This window comes from Callorhinus ursinus, unplaced genomic scaffold (genome assembly GCF_003265705.2).
Source record: "Callorhinus ursinus isolate GAN/ISIS: 27379988/994484 unplaced genomic scaffold, GSC_fseal_2.0 scaffold108, whole genome shotgun sequence".
Taxonomy (NCBI): Eukaryota; Metazoa; Chordata; class Mammalia; order Carnivora; family Otariidae; genus Callorhinus; species Callorhinus ursinus.
In genome coordinates, this window is record NW_027397170.1 from 1,462,739 (window position 1) to 1,484,278 (window position 21,540).

Genomic DNA, 21,540 nt, shown 5'->3' on the forward strand with positions numbered 1-21,540 from the left:
AGTGTTCTTTTTCTAGTAGTTAAATGAGTTGAACTTTTTTCTTTGTTGTGAATTTTAAATTATAAGAGGGTAATACGTGCCCATTAGAAGTGAAACAATCCAAATATATATAAAGAAAAAGTTACTATCTTTCTATTCCTTCCTCCTTCCATCCACTATTCCCACCTCTTTGGGATAACCAGAGTTAACAGCTCTGTATGTACTTATCCACATTTTCCATGTTCATACAGATTTCGTCCTAGGATCATACTATAAACATAATTCTGCAGCGTGCTCTTTTTCCCCAGCAGTATATTACAAAGTATTACAAAGAGTTCTCAATCAATAGATAAGGATCTGAGCTCATCCTTTTTAAAGCTATGGATTGTCTACAATATTTTGGTGTTGTCCTCCCATAATTTAACCATTTCTTACTGAAAGATTGTATCTAGTTTTTTTAATGGAGGTATAATTGCCCTATAACATTATATAGGTTTCAGGTGTACAGCATAACAGTTCTGTTTGTATAGATTGCAAAATGATCACAGTAAGTCTAGCTAACATCTGTCACCACACGTAGTTACAATATTTTTCTTGTAATGAGAACTTTTAAGATCTACTCTCTTAGCAATTTTCAGATATACAGCACAGTATTATTAACTGTATTTACCATTACCATCCCCAGGACTTGTTTTATAACTGAAGTTTGTACCTTTGACCACCTTCACCCATTTCATCTACCTCCCACCCCTGCCTCTGGCAACCACCAATGTGTTGTCTGTATCTATGAGTTCATTGTTGTTATTTCACTTAGTGCCCTCAAAAAAAAGGGTTTTTTTTGTTGTTTTTGTTTTGCTTTTTACCATTGTATAATAAACTACAGGAGAGATCTCTTTGTCTTTATAACTTATGCACTGTTCTGTAGGATAGTTTCCCAAAGAGAGATTAATGGGTCACAATGCATATAATTTTAAATTTTAATAGATACTGCCAGGTTCTTTGCAGAACAATTGTAGCACCTCATAGAAATGTATGACAGGGGGCACCTGGCTTTAGAGCTCCTGCCTTCTCCTTAGGTCATGATCCCAGGGTCCTCAGACAAGTCCCACATCAGGCTCCTTGCTCAGTAGGGAACCTGCTTCTCCCTCTGCTGCCGCTACCCCTGCTTGTGCTGTCTGTCTCTCTCTCTCAAATAGAATCTTTAAAAAATAAAAGAAATGTATGACAATGCCCTGGATTTTTGACAACAGTGGATATTATGGCTTTAAAATGTTTTTACCATTCTGTTGAGATGACATGTCATTGCTTAAATTTACATTGTTCTGACGACCATTAAGGTTGAACATCTTTTCATGTTATCTGTTGGGCACAACTGATTTCTCTTGTATGAAATCTCTATACATTTTTGCCCCTTTTTACCTGGGTTGTGTTAATCTTAACTATTAGCATTTTTGCAGATGGTCTTTGTGTATTGCAGATAATAACCCTTTGTTATGAGTTGTAAATAACCCCCCCACTATTCTTTGTCTTTTGACTTTATTCGTGGTTTTTTTCTTTTATGCCATTTAAATGTTTTTTACGTAATGAAATATGCCCATCCTTTCTTTTGACTTCTGGGTTTCTGTTACAACCTGCCTTTTTGATATCTTGATCATATAGCATGTACATTTCATTTGCAGGTAAAAGTTTCATTTGATCTGACCACTATTCAAATAAAATACCTGGATGAGGAAAACGAAGAGGTAAAGTATATGACAGTACCCGTGGCCAGGTATCCAGAATAGGGATCTAATTTCTCAAGAGTGATGGCGGATTGAAAAGTTCAGACTAGTGTTTTTTTCATTGTGTAGTGGTTTAAATGTACTTGATAGTTGCATGTTCTGAGCTGACAGTGGCATCTGAGATGGAGTTAAGAAATAAGGAAGCAACATTGAAGAAGGAAATTTGAGAGATAACTTTTAAAACTATATAGTGATACAGTTCAAATATCTTACAAGCTGCCATTTAGTTTATGATAAAAATAATGGCAAACCTTTACTGAGTGGTTACATGTCAGACTAACAACACTACTATGTATGAGGTGTTATGTTATTATCTATCTTTTACCCATAAGGAAACTGAGGCCCAGAGGGGCTAAGTAACTTGCCCAGAAGCACAAAAGCTTGGAAATAGTAGAGTAAGGATTCATTCCCTACCTTCTGGCTCCAGAACCCAGGCTCTTAACCACTGTATTATGTTCCTTCTTAATGTACCTGAAATATAAGGAGGATACAGGAGTTAAGCAATAAAAGTCCTTAATTATTATTCACAATTAGTTCACGATAATGGAAAAGCTGACCCCCAATCTGAGAGTGTGCATCTTATCTGTGAGGCTGGTCCTAGTAACAAAAATGTTCAATTGACAGGAAGTTTATATTCACTGTTGCTTTTGTCTTTTTACAGGTATCCATCAATAGTCAAGGTGAGTTCCTGAGAGAACCTGTTCAGCCATATTTAAAAGCTTTAGTCTGTTCATGAGTGTATACATTTCCACTTCCACTCAGATCTTGCTGCAATATTTATTTTAGAGTGGAATTTAGTATACAGTAAATTGACATCTCATTCACTCAGCCAACGGCATTAGTTACATAGTGGATTTTTATTTTGTAGCAGTTTTTTGTATAAAGATTAGTGCCTTTCGACCCTAAGGACAGCTTTAATGGAAGCTTCTCTTATATTTAAGGTGGTAATCTTCTGAAAATATGCCTCCCAGTTCAACACATACAACTCCATTCTCCTGGTGTTGCCTTTGTCCCTGACTTGGTATATATATTACTGTCAACTTACAAACATACAAAGTGGTATTCCAGAATTTAATTATAAGATGGTTGGTTGTTCAGAGCTTGGAGCACCTTTTCCCACAAGGAGCAATGTTCTATTTGAAGAATAGGCTCCCAGGCTAGCCCCCCCAAAGCTTATTTTAACCAGCTCTAATTTTTTTTTTTTAACAAATTGAAGGTTTATGGCAACCCTGCATCACTTTTTCCAACAGCATTTGCTCACTCTGTGTCTGTGTCGCATTTTGACAATTCTCTCAATATTTCAAACTTTTTCATTGTCATTATATATATTATGATGATCTGTGATCAGTAATTATGCCTGCTAAACACCCAGATGATGGTTAGCATTTTTTAGCAATAAAGTATTTTTTTAAATTAAGGTATGTATTTTTTTTTCTAGGCATAATGCTATTACACACTTAATAGATTGCAGATAGTATAAACATAATTTTTATATTCACTGGGAGACAGAAAAATTCATTTGACTTGCTTTTTTACAATATTCACTATTGTAGTGGTCTGGAACCAAACCTGCAGTATGTTTGAGGCCTGCCTGTATTAACACTACCCATGAACTCTCTTGAGTCCTGAGCTTCCCTAAACCTAGTATGAGGCCGCTGGGTTGAGGTTTCAGTAGCTGGAAGGCTCCAGTAGCAGAAAGAGGGGAATTTAAGAGAGAGAACTAATCTACAAGTAGTTTCTATTTACAGTGGGATCGGAAGGGAGTTTGTCAGCAAAAAGGTAGCAGCTGTTCATGTAAAAGGATTGTAAGCAAAAAATTCTTAAAAGTAAGGATTGGCTGTACTTAAATAGAATCTTTTGGGCTGGTGAAGAAATATCACAGTATATGTTCTTTGTCTTTTTAGGAGAGTATGAAGAAGCACTTAAGGTAATGATCATTGATCATTTCATCTTATTTTCAAATAATTTTAAAACTATTTACTGACTAGGTGTGCCTGGGTGGCTCAGTCGGTTAGGCAGCTGCCATTGGCTCAGGTCATGATCCCAGAGTGTTGGGATCAGGCTCTGCATCGGACTCCCTGCTCAGTGGGGAGCCTGCTTCTCCCTCTGCGCCTCCCCCTGCTTGTGCTATCTCCCTCTCTTGCAAACAAACAAATAAATAAATAAAAACCTTTTTTAAAAATTTATTAAAACTAGAACCTGAAATCCAGTAGCCATGGGCAGACACTAATGAAACACAGCAGAACAGATTTTTTTTTTAAGATTTTATGAATTTGTTTGTCAGAGAGAGAGAGAAAGCACAACCAGGGGGAGCCGGAGACAGAGGAAGAAGCAGGCCCCCTGCTGAGCAAGGAACCCAGTGTGGGACTCCATCCTAGGACCCTGGGATTATGACCTGAGCCGAAGGCAGACGCTTAACCAACTGAGCCACACAGGCATCCCCGCAGAACAGATTTTTAGAGACAATGTGATAAGTAGGGCTTACCACTCAGCTAGGCAGCTCCTGATACAAAGATTCTTTTCTAGTTATTGTTCCCTCTCATCTTTGGTCTTGGTATCACCATTGTCGCATTTAAAAATACAAAGAGGGGCTCCTGGGTTACTCATTCTGTTGAGCGTTTGCCTCTTAATCTCAGCTCAGGTCTTGATCTCAGGGCCATGGGTTCAGGCCCCTCACTGGACTCCATGCTGGGTGTGGAGCCTACTTAATAATAGTTAAAAAAATAATAAATGATGCTTTCTGGTTCACACTTTTCATCTTCCTTTACCTTGTTTCCTATAGAATGTTATAGGATAATGCAGGAGAATTTAAGGTACAAACCTTTGAGTTCATCTCATTTGTCAGTAATGATTTAGAGCATTTCTCAAGGTCACTTCTTTAAGGTGTGCCCAGCTGTCCCTTCATTACCACCTTTGTAATTAAGATTTTTTTCTTTAAAGTTTGACTATCCTTTATGAACTTCTAATCCACTACTAAACTTTTTTCCATAATCATTTTTGGTCTAGGGAGGGAAAGGGAAGAGTCTCTTTTTTTTTTTTTTTTTTAAGATTTTATTTATCTGACAGAGAGGGAGAGAGGGAACATAAGCAGGGGGAGTGGGAGAGGGAGAAGCAGGTTTCCTGCTGAGCAGGGAGCCTGATGCGGGGCTCGATCCCAGGACCCTGGGATCATGACCTGAGCTGAAGGCAGACGCTTAATGACTAAGCCACCCAGGCGCCCCAAGATTCTCTTTTTTTAAGTAGGCTCCATCATGGAGCACCCATTGTGGAGCCCAAGGTGGGGCTTGAACTCAGAATCCTGAGATCGAGACCTGAATTGAGATCAAAAGTCTGATGCTTAACTGACTAAGCTATCCAGGTGCCCTAAGGCAAGATTTTTTTAAATTGGGAGCTGGTTTAACCCTTTCTGTTGCCTGGTCAAAATTGCCATTGTGGGTGCCACTGGATTCAACAGTTTAGCCAGTCTTCTTGGTTTTTATTCAGACATTCTTATTTACCAGCTAGTCTCTTGGTTTTGGACATTTGGGCCCCACCCTGGTTTCTCTTAGTTGAGATACTCATCTCTGAGTAATCTCATGCTTCACAATTTCCTTCTTCCCAGTTTTCATGTGGTCTTCCTATTTCCTCTTTGCCTTTTTTTTTTTTTTTTTTGGGAGTGCGCAGGGGGCAAAGGGGTGGGGGGGAGGGGAAGAGAGAAATTTTTTTTTTTTTTTTTTAAGGATTTTACTCATTTGAGACACAGATACACAGAGAGAGAGAGAACATGAGCAGAGAGGCAGAGGGAGAGGGAGAAGCAGGCTCCCCACTGAGCCAGGAGCCTGATGTGGGGTTCGATCCCAGGACCCTGGAATCATGACCTGAGCTGAAGGCAGACTCTTAACCATCTGAGCCACCCAGGCGCCCAGAGAAAGAGAATCTTAAGCAGACTCCACACCCAGCGTGGAGCCCAACTTGGGGCTCGATCTCATGACTCTGAGATCACAACCTGAGCCAACCAAAATCAAGACTCGGATGCCTAACTGACAGCCACCCAGCTGCCCCATTTCCTCTTTGCTTTTAAGCTGTTGTAACATGCTGTCCCCCACACCCTTTTACCCTTTACCAACTCCTCCTGGCTTTTCTCTTTCCCTATTCTCAGAAGCTACAGTAGTTTCACTAAAAAAAAAAAAAGTCTGTGGGCTTCAAAACTCTTCTCTCTTTCCCATAATCACTGTTTACCTGTTTAGTCAGAAATCTCAGACTTCGGGGGATGCCTGGGTGTTCAGTTGGTTTAGTTTCTGCCTTTGGCTCAGGTCATAATCTCAGGGTGTTGGTATCGAGCCCCACATTGATGGCTGCAGAGCAGGGTGCCTGCTTGTCACTCTCCCTCTGCTCCCCCCCACACACTTGTGCTCCAGTGCACATGCTCGCATGCTCTCTCTCTCAACTAAAATCTTTTTTTTTTTTAAAGATTTTATTTATTTGACAGAGACACAGCGAGAGAGGGAACACAAATGGGGATTGGGAGAGGGAGAAACAGGCTTCGCGCAGAGCTGGGAGCCCGATGCGGGGCTCGATCCTAGGACCCTGGGATCATGACCTGAGCCGAAGGCAGACGCTTAACTACTGGGCCACCCAGGCGTCCCTCAACTAAAATCTTTTAAAAAGAAAGAAAGAAAGAAATCTCAGACCTCGGGAGTCTAGATGTCGTATAAGCGTGCCCTGTCTCAAGAAGCAAGACTTTTTATATACATTTTTACATAGTACTTGCTATAAGATCCCATGTTTATATTTTGACACATTTCATTATAGTCCTTTCTTGAGCAGTTTTTTTCCATGTACGTACTGTACGATACATTTTACTACCAGCTTCTTGGCTTATGGTCTAGAAAAGGGGCTGGCAAACTAGCCAGTAGCCCAGCCGTATGTTTTTATAAATAAAGTTTTATTGGAACCCAGACATTCCTATTACATATTGTCTGTGGCTGCTTTTGTGCAGACTTGAGAAGAAACTGTATGGCCTGTAAGCCAAAAAAAAAAATGTTTGTTTTTTTTTTAAGATTTTGTTTTTTGACAGAGACAGCAAGAGAGGGAACACAAGCAGGGGGAGTGGGAGAGGGAAAAGCAGGCTTCCCGCAGAGCAGGGAGCGCCCGAAGCGGGGCTTGATCTTAGGACCCTCAGATCATGACCTGAGCTGGAGGCAGACACTTAACGACTGAGCCACCCAGGCGCCCCTGCACGCCTAAAATATTTATTATGTGACCCTTTAAGAAAATTTGCTGATCCCTGATCTCAAAATAATACCTTTCAAACTTTTAGACCATAGAATGCTATTTTTAAATGGAAGCTTAAGTCTGATATGTAAAGAGATTAAAGAAGAGTTCTTGTCACTGGGTGACAAGTGGGGAGATCTAGAAACTGATAGACTTGACCCCTAATCTGTTCTTGGACACTGGAGTACCTTCATGGAACCTCAGATGTTCCCTGAAGTAGAGTTTTCAAAATAGGATTTTTAAGAAGATGCTCTTCAAAAAGAGGTAACCACCCACCCAAGCGTGCTTTCCAAAATACTATTCTTAATGGAAAAATAAACGCTTAATTATAGGATATAACTTTAAGTTTCTTGGGTTCTGGTAGTCTGGGATTGATTTTTTTGGAAAAGTTGAGGTTAAAATCCGTAAGTGGGCTGGGGCACCTGGGTGGCTCAGTTGGTTAAGCATCTGCCTTCAGCTCAGGTCATGATCCCAGGGTCCTGGGATCAAGCCCCACATCAGGCTCCCTGCTCAATGGTTTGTCTGTTTTTCTCTCTCCCTCAGCCCCCCTCCCTGTTCATGCTCTCTCTCTCTCTCATAAATAAATAAATAAAAATTAAAAAACCGTAAGTGGGGTCATACATAAAAACCAGTTCAACAGGAAAGTAGTAACCCAGTTAATGAGAACATCTCACCTAATAAAGTGCTGTCCTAAACCAACTTTTGTGTTTTTGATAATAAAACCATTCCTAGTTAACACTTTGGGCAAAAAAAACAGCAGGATGACTATTAGCATAGTATATGCCATTAGATTTAATAAAATAAAGGTAAATCCTAATATTTTCAGCATAAATCACCATACCCCTTGTGTTCACATGTCTTTGAGATTTCATCTGGGAAAGGAGAATCACACGATACATTTTTATTTCATAACGTATCCTCTCAGATGGCAGTGAAGCAGGGAAACCAACTGCAGATGCAAGTCCACGAAGCCCCACCACCAGCTGTACCAGAAAAGCGGCCAGTCGTGAGGGCAGGGAAGAAGCCCCTTGCACATTATTCATCACTGGTGAAGGTCTTAGGATCAGACATGAAGACCCCAGAGGAGCCTACAGCCCAGGTATGAAGGGAATGGACCTGTCTCTACATAGTTTTTCTAGCTTTAGGTCTCATTGTCTCTGGTGTAACATTTGAGCTGTCCATCAAAGATTTGGGAGTTACTATGACCATGTCTGCCTGACTTTCTGAAACTGGTAACTGCTTACTTCTGGAGAAGGGGCAAGAGGGTGATATAGAGACTTTGTTTTCCTTTTGTACCTTGTCAGACTCTTTATTGGGTTTTTTTGACCATACATTTCTGTTACCTGACAAAAGAAACTTCGAAGTACTGCATTTCAGGAAAATGATCTTAAACAAGGGCGCCTGGCTGTCTCAGTTGGTAGAACATGCGACTCTTGATCTCAGGGTTGTGAGTTCGAGCCCCATGTTAGGGGTAGAGATTACTTTAAAAAAAAATCAGTTGGGGCACCTGGGTGGCTCAGTCGGTTAAGCATCTGCCTTTGGCTCAGGTCATGACCCCAGGGTCCTGGGATGGAGTCCCGCATCGGGCTCCTTGCTGAGCAAGGAGCCTGCTTCTCCCTCTGCCTGCCTCTCTCTCTCTCTTATAAATAAATAAAATCTTTAAAAAGAAATCAAAATCTTTTTGAAAAAATAATTATCTTAAACAGGAAAAAAAAAGCAACCTCCAAGATCTTGGGTTGTGTTTCCTTGCAGCGGTTTCCATTTGCTCCCTGTGACGCAGACCAGCCTCAAGACAAGCCCCCAGACTGGTTCACAAGCTACCTGGAGACAGTGAGTATTCTCTCTGGTGTGGGTTTTAGCAGCCGTGTTGGCACAGGTGGAGTGTGGGAGAAATAAAAAACTGAACCCAGATGTCTGCTGCCTCTGGTGCATGAGAATGAGAAGGAGTAGCTAATCATTTCCAAACTAGAGCAGTCCTAGTCCAGAAAGCTCCTAACTTCTACAGGGATGTATCGGAAAAAGTGGGAGCCTAATTCTAAGGATGAGGGAAAGGAACAAGTCTCTATGCTTGAGAAGGAAGAGGTTAGAAATTTACTCATCAAAACGATTTCTTGGTATCCCCTTTGAACCAGTGTACATGTGGAAAGAATAGATCTTCTTTTGCTACATCTCTGTCCATTCATTCAGGAGCCACTAGCTGTTTATGATGTTCTTATACCAGAGACAGTAAGGTATCTGGTCTATTTGATATCTTCAGGGTTTTTTCCAATGTTGGAACTGAGGTTTTTTCCCCATCTTCTGTATTCTAGTTCAGAGAACAAGTGGTTAAAGAAACAGTTGAGAAACTTGAACAGAAATTACACGAGAAGCTAGTCCTCCAGAACCCATCCTTGGGTTCCTGTCCATCAGAAGTCTCAGTGCCCATTTCAGAGGAAACACTGTTTTTGCCAGAAAACCAGTTCCACTGGCATATTGCTTGCAACAGCTGCCAAAGGAGGATCATCGGTGTGCGCTACCAGTGCAGGTGAGCAGTCCCTTCGGAACGCAGAGCTGTTAGAAGACCTCTGAACAGGTCTTCCTGGCATTCTGGAGAGGTAGAGGGAAATTGAGCATACTCTATCTCTGAGCATCACACATAGGTAGCAGCTCTAGATTGGAAACAAGCTATTCGTCACCCACAAGAAATACTATTTAAAGGGTAACTATTCAGATTGTTGATGTGTTCGGATATACATTTGAACTAACAGAGCCAGATAAAGTTATGTTCCCCAAAACAAAATTATATCACCAGGGATTATCTCCCTCTTGTTCCAAATGCTTTCATGTCTTGTTTTCTCCCATAGATTTTCCTTTGAGATGGATACATGTTAAGTGCTGTTACCTTCATTTTATTAATAAGGAAACTTGAGACAGGGCACGGCCAGGTGACATGCTCAGGTTACCACCTAGCTAGGAATACAGCCAGTATGGAAGTCTGGTCTCCTCTCTCACTACCTCTGGTACTTCCCACTTGCCATGCTTTTCCCCACAGCCTGTGTCCGTCCTACAATATCTGTGAAGATTGTGAATCAGGACCATATGCCCATGACTCCAACCACGTCCTGCTGAAGTTGCGGAGACCTGTGGTGGGTTCCTCTGAAGCGTTCTCTCATCCAAGGTTCCCCGCCCCTCGTCTCCCTGCTGCTCTGGAACAAGCCAGGTAAAACCATAAGTACATGGGAGCCTTGTTCTCGGATGGGCATCTTGGTTGTGGTGATGGGGCATGAAATCACAGAACTGCAGTCTCCTTAGTTCTTGCGCGTTTCCAGTTGATGTGTGACAATGAGGACAATGAGCCGAAGCTAATGAGACAGAAATGAGAACTGTAGAAAGAAAGTTAAGCTAGAAGCTGGCACTGATGGAGGCTGCAAATGGCTCAAAATAGCTTCAAGATTTGTTTATGAGGTTTGTTTTTTTTTAAGACTTTTCATTTGTTACCTCACAGGCTCCAGAAACAGGTTGACAAGAATTTTCTTAAAGCAGAAAAGCAAAGGTTGCGAGCTGAGAAGAAGCAGCGAAAGGCAGAGGTCAAGGAACTCAAAAAGCAGCTGAAACTCCACAGGAAGATTCATCTGTGGAGTTCCATCCATGGACTCCAGAGCCCCAGGTCCCCTTTGGGCCGTCCCGAGAGCCTGCTGCAGTCGAACACCCTGATGTAAGCCTGGGGCCAGGGTGGGCACCAAGGCTGGAGGTTCAGCCTTCCAAAACTGGAACTTCAGCCAGGTTTTCTCTTACTTATCGGCAGTTCCTAACACCCAAACTCTTAAAATTTCCCATCCTAGGGGTGCCTGGGTGGCTCAGTCAAGTTAAGCATCCAACTTTGGCTCAGGTCATGATCTCAGGGTCTTGAGATCAAGGCCCGCATCAGGCCTCCAAACGCAGTGGGGAGTTCGCTGAAGTCTCTGTCTCCCTCTCCGCATACTCACTAGCATGCACACGAGCTCGCTCTCTCACTCAAATAAATCTTTTAAAAAAAAAGAATTAAAACTTCCCATTCTCTGATCCTAGCGTTCTTAAAGGGTGGTTTGGTAGTCATTGTTGGCTCTTAGAGCAGCCAGTAGGGTTCCAGACTGGATGGTATGACCTCTCTTCAGTGGAGGCAGTTGGGATTTGAAGAGCCTCACTCTCCGGTTCTTTTATTTATGGTTGCTTATCCTCACCAGAGCTTTTCAGTTCAGGAGTAAGATTTGTCTTGGTGGTGGTGGTGGTTGTTGTGTTGTTTAAGATTCTATTTTAACTAACCTTTACACCCAACATGGGGCTCAAATTTAAAACCCAGAGATCAAGAGTCACATGCTCTACCAAATGAGCCAGCGAGGTGTGCCCCAAATCTGTCTTTATTTTTATTTATTTATTTATTAAGATTTATTTATTTATGGGGCGTCTGAGTGTCTCAGTCAGTTAAGCATCTGACTTGAGCTCAGGTCATGATCTTGGGGTACTGGGATTGAGCCCCATGTCGGGCTTTGTGTTAAGCAAGGTGTCTGCTTTTCCCTCTCCATTTGCCTCCTTCCCCCGCCTGCTCGTGTGCACTCACACACTCTTTCTCTCTCTCTCTCTCTCAAATAAACAAATAAAATCAATTTTATTATTTATTTGAGAGAGAGTGTGGGAGGAGGGGTGGCGGGAGAGAATCTCCAGCGGACTCCCCACAGAGCATGGAGCTCAACACGGGGCTCAATCCCACAACCCCGAGATGACCCAAGCTGAAATCGAGACTTGGATACCCAACCAACTGAACCACCCAGGTGCCCCTCTGTCTTGTTTCTTCAAAAATTTTATTAGTATTATTTTTTTTAAAGGTTTTATGAGTAATCTGTACCCCCACGTCGGGCGCAAACCTATAACTCCTAAATCAAGAGTCGCATGCTCCACTGACTGAGCCAGCCAGGCACCTCCATTAGTATTATTTTTAAGGCAAATGCATCAGTACATTGTGTCACTCTCAGCCTCTTGAACCACAGTGTTAAGATATTCAGAAGCCATCATACCCAACACAAGTGACTGTCTGAATTTCTGTTCAGGCTCCCTTTGCAGCCCTGTGCCCCAGTTATGCCGACCCTCAGTGCAGCATTTGTGGATGAGAATTTGCCTGATGGGACTCACCTTCAACCAGGAACCAAGTTTATCAAACACTGGAGGATGAAAAATACAGGAAATGTCAAATGGAGTGGAGACACAAAGGTATTTTTTTCCCCCACGGAATGAAGATGAGGTGATTTGAAGTGACAGAAAGCTGACAAGCTTTCTTTCTCTTATCCCTGTTGTTTTCAGCTCAAGTTCATGTGGGGAAACCTAACTTTGGCTTCTACAGAAAAGAAGGATGTTTTGGTTCCCTGCCTGAAGGCCGGCCACGTGGGGGTTGTGTCTGTGGAGTTCATCGCACCGGCCTTGGAGGGAACGTACACTTCCCATTGGCGTCTTTCTCACAAAGGCCAGCAGTTTGGGCCTCGGATCTGGTGCAGTATCATAGTGGATCCTTTCCCCTCCGCAGAGAGCCCTGAGAACATTGAAAAGGGCATGATTCGCTCAAGCAAAGCTGATGAGCTCACCTGCCAGCAAGAGGTGAGCATTGGAAGGGGAGACTGACGCTACCACAGCCCACTCAAACTGATCGGTTCCTCCAGAAATCAGGAAAGGGTAGCTCCTCCCCCTAACATGCCAGAATGCTTCCGTTGGGCCCATTCCTTGGGCTTTGTTTGCATGTCCTTAGGATCTTGGTGCAGGCATCCCTCAGTGCTTTTGTGTCTCTTTGTAGTGAAGTTTGGCCAGCCTCTCTGCTGCGCGCGCGTGGCCGCCTGGCCTGTTGAACGGCCGGACTGATGGCTTTGCTCCTTAACGCTCCTCTCTCCCGAACATCCCGTGCGTGTGTTCCCTAAATACTAATGAAGTCTTGCCCTTGTCTTTAGTTGGTGCAGTTTTTTTAAGCAACTTCCCTTTATTACTGGGGCACTTTTTTTTCTTTCTCCCCTCCCCCCCTCCCCAGGCTGTGGAGCACTGTTTTTTAGAGCATTTTGCTGCTTAGATTTATTTATTTACTTATTTATTTAGTTTTAAGATTTTATTTTATTTATTTTTTTATTTGAGAGAGAGTGAGAGAGAGAGCACAAGAGGGGGTAGGGTCAGAGGGAGGAGTAGACTCCCTGCCAAGGAGCCTGATGCGGGACTCGATCCCGGGACTCCGGGATCATGACCTGAGCCGAAGGCAGTCGCTTAACCCAACTGAGCCACCCAGGCACCCCTTTACTGCTTAGATTTAGTTAACCAAAGTTATCCTGCTTTTGACAGTTGTTACTATGGTTACTCTAGCTCGTCATTAAAGGAAGCAGCTAGGTGAAGGGGATAGTAAGTGAACACACTGTATTATTTTTGCAACTTTTCTGTAAGTCTAAGATGATCTCGAAACAAGATGCAGCAGGGTTTTGGTTTTTAGGGAGGCAACTGTCCGTTTTCCTTTTGAGTTCCGTTGAGGGCCTAAAATTTGTCCCAATGGGTTGTCTGTATAGGAAACTTTTCTTCTGGCTAAAGAAGAGATTCAGCTTGATGAAGCAACTGAGCAGACCAAAGGGACAGGGACCTGCATCGCACAGAAGACAGACCGTGTTGCCAGCGAGAGGGAGCTTTATATCCCATCTGTGGACCTTCTGACTGCCCAGGTGGAAGATCGAGCACTTTGGGGGGCAAGGGACAGAAGGCAGTGGAGAAAGAGTCCTTACCCTGTTGAGGAGAAGGTGGTATGGCCACAGGCGGTGCCCAGCGAGTGAGAGACCTGCCCATTTGGATCGAGTCAGATGCATTGAATGGCAGGGGGGTTGCCTGTGGAAGCAGGCCTCTAAATGTTTCTTCTGAATCAGGAGCTCAGTCTTGGGCTTCCCCACAGCTTCCCTTTAGTTGTCTCTGCGTTTCTGCTTTTTGGGTTCACTTTCACCCCCCGCTGCATTTTCTCTCTTTCCTGCCACTTGGTTATTTGGACGTCTAGTTCCCACTTCACTCATCGTGATTTCACTTGACTGAGGTGTGAGGCGTCAATTTGAACAGAGTCCGGGAAGGTGTGGAGCTCAGTGGCCTGCAAGTCCCCTCAGACAAAACCTGGCCCCAGCATCCACTGCGAGTAGCCTGACGTTGCCCTTTTTGTCCTCAGGACCTGCTGTCCTTTGAGCTGTTGGATATAAACATTGTCCAAGAGTTGGAGAGAGTGCCGCACAATACTCCCGTGGGTAAGAATGTCATTCAGCCCAGGCGGTTTATTTTATTAACAGACACAAAAGCGCGACACTGTAGACCCTGGTAGTGAGACTCTTATTCCGAGGAAATACTCGGCAAGGATTTCTCCTACAGTGCGACGTTAAAACTGCACCCATGGGTCCATTTTCCTCCTTTTCCCTGCTGTCTGTCCAAGTCAACAATACAGGTTTGTGCAAGTCTTCTCCACCATAAAGGGACCCTTGAAGCACCTGGCTGGCTCATTCAGTGGAACGTATGGCTCTTGGTCTTGGGTTTGTGAGTTCGAGCCTCAGGTTGGGTGCAGGGATTACGTCAAATCTTCGGGGCAGGGGTCTTCATTTTTCTCTGAATGTTACGTCCTCTTATTCATTTACATTCCTGGTTCTGCGTCTTGGCCATGGTTTCTCAGGCCACACAACTGTGACCCCTCCTGTACTCATTCTGTGACCCCTCCTGCACTCATTGATCAGAGGTACTTCTACACCTAATGCTCTGGAGAAATTCTTCACAACAGGCCTCGAAGCATGCCTAGATTTACTTCAGCCCTGCAGGAGGCAAGAAGCCTGTGAGCTGTTGCTTCGAGACACCATTAATGATGTGTTGCCTTTTTTTTTTTTTTTTTTTTTTTTTGGGTTGATGGTTCTTCTGTCTTCATTCTCCAGATATGACTCCCTGCATGTCTCCTCTGCCGCATGACAATCCTTTAATAGAGAAGCCAGGCTTGGGGCAGATACAGGAAGAGAGCGAAGGGGCGGGATTTAAAGTGCTTCCCGGTAAGGGACTAAATATTTGTCAAGTATATGCATTGTCCCCTCGCATACTAACACCATTTTCACACAAACTCCCTCCCACACTTACCTTAGCATCTCAGTGGGTTTTCTGTAGCTTCTCATTTTGTGAAGTCTTCTCACCTTCACATGGGACCGACAGCAGCTGTTCCTTGGCATGGGATCCGCATGGGTACGTAACTGGAGGAAGCTCCTCAACAGCCAGTACAGACAAGGCTCATGTCTTTCAGATCCCACAGCGTCAGTGAAGAGGAAGGCTCTGAACATTGCCTCAGTGGAGGAAGCAGAAGATGACTTGAGTGGGACCCAATTCGTGTGTGAGACCGTAATCAGATCCCTTACCTTGGATGCTGCCCCAGATCACAACCCACCTTGCAGACAGAAGTCCCTGCACAGTGAGTGTCCCCGAGTTCCCCCAGCTAGCAGGGCGCTGTTTGAATTGTGACTGCCCGACCTGAGTAGGAAGAAGGGCTCTTCTTCACTGAGAGTGGCGGTTGGGTGATTTTTGTTAGAATTTGGATCATGGTGGTTTCTGTAAACTCCACACACTGTACCAGACCGTTGTAATTATAGCCTCAGAAGCAAAGCAGCCACCATACCCCAGCTTCACCCTGTCTTGGGGGCAGAACTGCAGCAGCTGCTTGTGCTGCCTGAATTCTGCACTGAGGAGTCTTCCTGTAAGTTGACTGAGCTCTTCAGCAGAGACCTGCACTGGCAGCTGTGGTTGTGTCCTTTCTGCAAGGACACAGTCCAGGAAGCAGTGGGCAGAAGCATGAGTACCAAACTAAGTTTCCCCAGGTTAAATTCTGCTGTAATCAATTTCCTTTGTAACAGAAACTTCTAGGTATTGGATAGGTAGAGACAATACTATGTATTTCAAGAACTATCCAAAACTTCAAATTCTAGTGCATCAAAATAATATGGGAAAATTTCTGGTGTTTATTATAATAAAATTTGACCTCTACTTTTACTTATTTTTTTTAAAGATTTTATTTATTTGTTTGTCAGGGAGCGAGAGAGAGCACACAAGCAGGGGGAGCAGCAGGCAGAGGCAGGGGGAGAAGCAGGCTCCCCACTGAGCAGGGAGCCCGATGTGGGACTCGATCCCAGAACCCTGGGATCATGACCTGAGCCCAAAGCAGCAGACGCTTAACAGACTGAGCCACCCAGGTGTCCCAAGACCTATTCATTCATTCATTCATTCATTCATTCATTCATCTATTTATCGAGAGAGAGAGAGACAGCGAAAAGGGAACACAAGCAGGGGGAGTGGCAGAGGGAGAAGCAGGCTTCCCGCCAAGCAGGGAGCCCGATGCGGGGCTCGATCCCAGGACCCTGAGATCATGACCTGAGCTGAAGGCAGACGCTTAACCGACTGAGCCACCCAAGCACCTCCCAAGACCTATACTTTTATTTTATTTTTTTTCAAAGATTTTATTTATTTGTTTGACAGAGAGAGACACAGCGAGAGAGGGAACACAAGCAGGGGGAGTGGGAGAGGGAGAAGCAGGCTTCCTGCTGAGCAGGGAGCCCAATGCGGGGCTCGATCCCAGGACCCTGGAATCATGACCTGAGCCGAAGGCAGATGCTTAATGACTGAGCCACCCAGGTGCCCCAAGACCTATACTTTTAAATACGATTTGTCTCACTTTTGTTTAAAATACACACACTCAAAAAAAATAAAATACACACACTCATTTCCCCCTCCCCCCAGACTTGTGTACAAATGCATAACAAAAAATGTTTACAGTAGTCATCTCTGATAGGATTGTAGGTATCTCTTTTTCCCTCATCCTTGTTTTGCCGATTTTCTGCCATGACTATCCCTTACGTAGCAACGAAAGGGAGGAAAGTAGGCATACAGTCCTGCAGTACTCTCCACCTAGTGTTTTCTCTTGTTGTAGCACCCTTAGCTAATATATCCGTTTTGATTAGTCTTTAGGACTCATGGTGCTTCTCAGAAGTCTTGATGTTTTTCTGTACCTCGTGAGCTTCGGTTCTTTCTGGCTTTGTCTAGGCTTCAGACTTAGAATGTGGCCATTAGTGGTTCTAGGGGCAGCCCTGCCCTCTGGCCATCCCTCTCCTCTGGCTTTCATGATTGTAGCTCAGGACCCACAAGGCTTTATCAGATAAGGGTAGCACTGGGAGTTGCTTTTAGTTTATAACTTGAAATGGATTGCTTTCATCCTGTAGTGAAATCTGCCTCCCCTGCAGAGGGACCACTTGGAGATGAGCGGGAGGAGGTTGTCCATAGCGCCAAAGAAGCTGTTGTGGAGGAGGAAGAGGAAGATGAACTCAAAGATGAAGTTCAGAGTCAGTCCTCTACTTCTTCAGAGGATTACATCATCATCCTGCCTGAGTGCTTTGACACCAGTCGCCCCCTGGGCGACTCCATGTACAGCTCTGCACTCTCACAGCCAGGCCTGGAGCGAGGGGCTGAAGGCGAACCTGGGGTTGAGGCTGGGGAGAGACTCACTGGAGGGGAGAACCAGCTGCAGGAGCAGAGCATCAACAACATCCTCATGACCTCACAGACTCTGGACACAGTGCCCCTCATCCCGGAGGTGGTGGGGCCTCCACCACAGCTGTCCAGGTACCATCCACACCCTCCTCAGCTGGGCTGTTCTTCACAGGTGGAATAGGGAAAAAACAACTCCATCTCTTTTTTTTTTTTTTTGTCAGCATGGGAAGAGACTTGTTCCCATAGGACAGTCTGAATTTAGATGAATAAAAGTTGTATTTCCCAGAATTTGTGGATTCTGAATGTAAAACCGTGCTTGTTCTTAATTATCTGAGTATAGTCTATCTACTTCTGTTTTGATCATTGAGAGCCAGTTTTTTGTTTGGTTTGTTTTTTTGCTTTTGCTGCCAAAACCCAGGATCGAAGAGAGCCAGTTTTTAAACACAAACATCCCTGGATCTTCCTTCCCCACTCTGTTGACTCATGGGTAAAGGCAGCAAAACTCATTCTCACGTTAACCCAAAGTATAATTAAGGCAGTTTAAACTATTATGAAAAAAATATATTCTAAAACCAGAGAACAATTATTTTTCATTATCTACTGATCTGTGTGTGTCATTGTTCTGTCATGGTATGGCAGATGGTGGAGCCTTGACTAGGATTTAAACCACTCTCTCAGGGAGCTAGACATTTCCCTTAATTAGTCCCACTTAATGGAGCGGGGAGCGACCAGACTCAAGCCGGTCCCTCTAGCTTGAGCCCTTCCTACCTGATCCCTAATTCAGACATGAGATCTGGATCAGAAAAGTGAAGCCTTTGTAGAGAATCTGCCACAGCTGTAGCACAGGTACTGTTTCTATAGCGTTCCCATAGGTGCCTTTTCAGCTGACTTTCGATATTGTATCTTTCTGAAAGGAGCCTTCCTTGTGCACAGCCAGATGGTTCCCCAGGAGTGGATTTACCGGTTACCATACCAGCAGTTTCTTCAGTTCCCGATCAGATCAGAGGAGGTAACGACCAGCCTGAGCTTGATGTCTTTTTCCGTGCTCCTTTCTAACGAAACCAGGCACTGCACTCTGTCTTTGTGATTCTTGGCATTATTTGGAAACCTGCCCTTGTATTTTTTCTGTGGCCCTCCCTCACATTCTTTTCTGTTCTCTAGCTTCATATTTATTAAATGAGACCTCACAGAGGTGGGCATTGTGCTGCAGTGGAAAGAACATGGGCTTTGGAGCTAGACCAGTCTAGGTTCCAGGCCTGGCTTCCCCTTTCCTCACTGTGTGACCTTGAAGCGGTTCAGCACGGTCATAAAACCTGCGGGGCTGTTTTCTTGTTGAAAATAAGGAGAATAGCACCTTGAAATTGTTAGTAGACCTTCAAAGTAACTTCCCACTCTTAATCAAAAAAACAAAACCTAAAAGTACTTAGAAATTAATAAATGCGTATGATAGGATTATAGGCTTAGTTTTTCTGATTAAACAGTCACCTTGCATTACATTCTGGACAGTTCCTCCCTCTCAAAACTCGCTTCACTATGCGTTAAGGAACACTAGGCACTTGTGGATGCCACATCTAACCAATAGCTCTTTTGCTTTTAGAGCCCAGAGGCTCATCGGGACTTGTAAACAGCAGACAGAAGAGCTATGACCACTCAAGGTAACTGGACCCTGTGCAGCCTCTTCCTTCAGAAGCAGGTGGATATCCTAGTACTGCTTCTACTTACACAAGCTTCTCAAAGCTCATGTGCCACCTCCAGAGGACAAAGGAGTGCCATCATTCCTTCTTGTTCCTATTTCTCCTGAAGCTTGTGAGCAACACTGAACAGAGGGCTCCAGTTACATTTAAGAGTGTTCACATTCCAGGGGTGCCTACCTGACTCAGTCGGTGGAGTGTGTGACTCTTGATCTTGGGGTTGTGAGCTCGAGTCCCACACTGGGTGTAGAGATCACTTAAAAAATAAAATCTTTAAAAAAAAAAGTGTTCATATTCCAGACCAGTACTCTCAAAATCACCTCACCTTAGTACCAAAGAAGGCAGGAAGGTCAAGCCCACTGCGCATCTTAGTAATGGTTTCTTAGACTCACCTGCCTCTCTGTTCCCAGTCATCTCAGATTAGTGGCAAGCTGCACTCCTCCCTTCAGTGCCCAGAAAATCACATTTCCTTTGGAAGTGTATCCTCTGAGATGATAATTAAGCAGACAGACTGCTGACACCCCTCTGTGCCCTTGACCGGATAATTTTCAGCTGGGACAGAAGGCTGGTGTACTAACCCGAGGGGTGTTTTCCTGCAGGCCTTATCTTGCAGCAGTAGATGTGGGCTCTACATCAAACTAAGCTTTGTAGCTATAAAACTAGTAGGAAAATGATCACATTCTCTTTTTACATCTTGACTTCTTTTCTCAAGGAAATCCATTTTCTTTTAAGGATCAGAGCCCAGGTTAGCTTGTAGGAAGATAATGGTTTGTGTTTTTTAGGAAGATAATTTGGTTTTCCTCCCCAGGCACCACCACCATGGGAGCAGCATTGCTGGAGGACTGGTGAAGGGGGCTTTGTCCGTTGCTGCTTCTGCATACAAGGCCTTGTTTGCTGGGCCACCAGTCACTGCCCAGGTCAGTGTATGTTTCGTTTTCCTGTACCAAAGCCAAGTCACCGGTGAAAATGATGCTGCCTGTCTGTGTTGGAGAGTAGTAATGGCATTTTGCCACTTTCTAGCTGTAGGATTTTAGCCAGGTTATTTAAGGGAAGAAAGGAAAAAGACCTAATGTTTGTTGAGGACCTGTTACATGTAGGGAGCTCTTGCAAGTATGTGCTACAAGGTGAAGAAGACACCAGTCCCTGCCTAAAGAGAGTGGGACACAAGTGAGGTAAATAGTACAGTATAAGATCCTGCACCAGTGCTCTCGGGTGGAACACCTCAGCCTGCTGTGGGCCCCTGCGTGGGGCCAGAGAAGGCTTCCTGGTAGATGATGCCTGAACTGAGTCCTTAAGGACAAAATAAGTATGTGCCAGGAAAGGGAAACAGCATTGTGACAGAGACTAGCCAGGAAAAAGAGTTGGAAATGTGAGCCTGAAAGGTGAATTTGGGCTGGGAAGAGGAAGAAGAGAAAAGCCTAATTTATGTAGGTGGGGTGCTGTGTTAAGTGGTTTGGGTGTTATTTTAAGGCTAATTGGGGGGTGGGGGGGAGGAGAGTGAATGGGTTTTAGGAAAATGATTAACATCAGATTTCTACCTAGTAGGATAATTCCATTATAGTGTGGAGGTTGGGGGAGCCCTAAAGAAATCATTTGAGAATCCATGTGTAGGTGGAAAAGAAGGGTAGAAGAGAAAGAGAAATGGCAGAACCTAAAGATCATGATTAAGAGGCTGGAAAGAAGTCAAGGAGGAATCCCGAGTTTCTGGCTTTGGGCAATGGATAGTACCATTCATTAAGAGACGATGTGCAGCGGGGGCGCTTGGGTGGCTCAGATGGTTAAGCATCTGCTTTCATCTCTGGGTCCTGGGTCCCCAGCTCGGTGGGGAGTCTGCTTCTCCCTCTCTCTCTGCTCCTGCTTGTGCTCTCTCTCTCAAATAAATAAAAAAATCTTAAAAAAAAAAAAAAAAAGGATGTGCAGGAAGGAGGATATATTTGGGCAGGAGGAGAAGAAAATTATGTCCGTTTTGAATGGTGTGGAATTTGAGGCATATCTAAGTAAAGTTACCCACAGTGCAGGTGGGCATGTACCTGTGGCTCACAGAGGAGTGATTTGGCTTGGAGGTCAAGTCACCTGTATACAGATTGTAGCGGAAACCATGTGATTGGGTGGGAGTTTCCAGGAAGAAGGGAAGTAAAACAAGAAGCAGCCTTTAAGGATCCAGGAAAGAAGAAGGGCCCTGCCCAGGAGGCTGAGAAGTAGTAGGAAGATGTGCTGGAGCTCAGGGAAGGGAGCTTGAATGAGGAGGAGGTGCCAGTGCCCCTAGAGAACAGGGCATAAGTGGAGAGGACTCGGAGAGTGCAAGTATGCTTCATTCTCAAGAG

At 44.2% G+C, this 21,540-nt stretch overlaps 1 protein-coding gene across 4 annotated transcripts in view; it reads left to right on the plus strand.

Annotated features, from left to right (window-relative positions):
- NBR1 (NBR1 autophagy cargo receptor) overlaps window positions 1–21,540 on the plus strand; it is a 30,049-nt gene that overhangs the window by 5,377 nt on the left and 3,132 nt on the right. For 2 of the 4 annotated variants that reach the window (XM_025861675.2, XM_025861674.2), the window contains exons 3-20: window positions 1,659–1,721; window positions 2,422–2,440; window positions 3,665–3,687; window positions 7,939–8,112; window positions 8,766–8,843; window positions 9,323–9,537; window positions 10,045–10,212; window positions 10,498–10,707; window positions 12,077–12,236; window positions 12,327–12,617; window positions 13,559–13,708; window positions 14,194–14,269; window positions 14,939–15,049; window positions 15,295–15,459; window positions 17,258–17,657; window positions 18,440–18,534; window positions 19,123–19,180; window positions 20,025–20,133. In XM_025861675.2, the coding sequence (XP_025717460.1) occupies window positions 1,659–1,721; window positions 2,422–2,440; window positions 3,665–3,687; window positions 7,939–8,112; window positions 8,766–8,843; window positions 9,323–9,537; window positions 10,045–10,212; window positions 10,498–10,707; window positions 12,077–12,236; window positions 12,327–12,617; window positions 13,559–13,708; window positions 14,194–14,269; window positions 14,939–15,049; window positions 15,295–15,459; window positions 17,258–17,657; window positions 18,440–18,534; window positions 19,123–19,180; window positions 20,025–20,133 (2,565 nt within the window). The remainder of the gene's footprint in view (window positions 1–1,658; window positions 1,722–2,421; window positions 2,441–3,664; window positions 3,688–7,938; window positions 8,113–8,765; window positions 8,844–9,322; window positions 9,538–10,044; window positions 10,213–10,497; window positions 10,708–12,076; window positions 12,237–12,326; window positions 12,618–13,558; window positions 13,709–14,193; window positions 14,270–14,938; window positions 15,050–15,294; window positions 15,460–17,257; window positions 17,658–18,439; window positions 18,535–19,122; window positions 19,181–20,024; window positions 20,134–21,540) is intronic. The other 2 variants (XM_025861676.2, XM_025861677.2) reach the window with 2 other exon arrangements.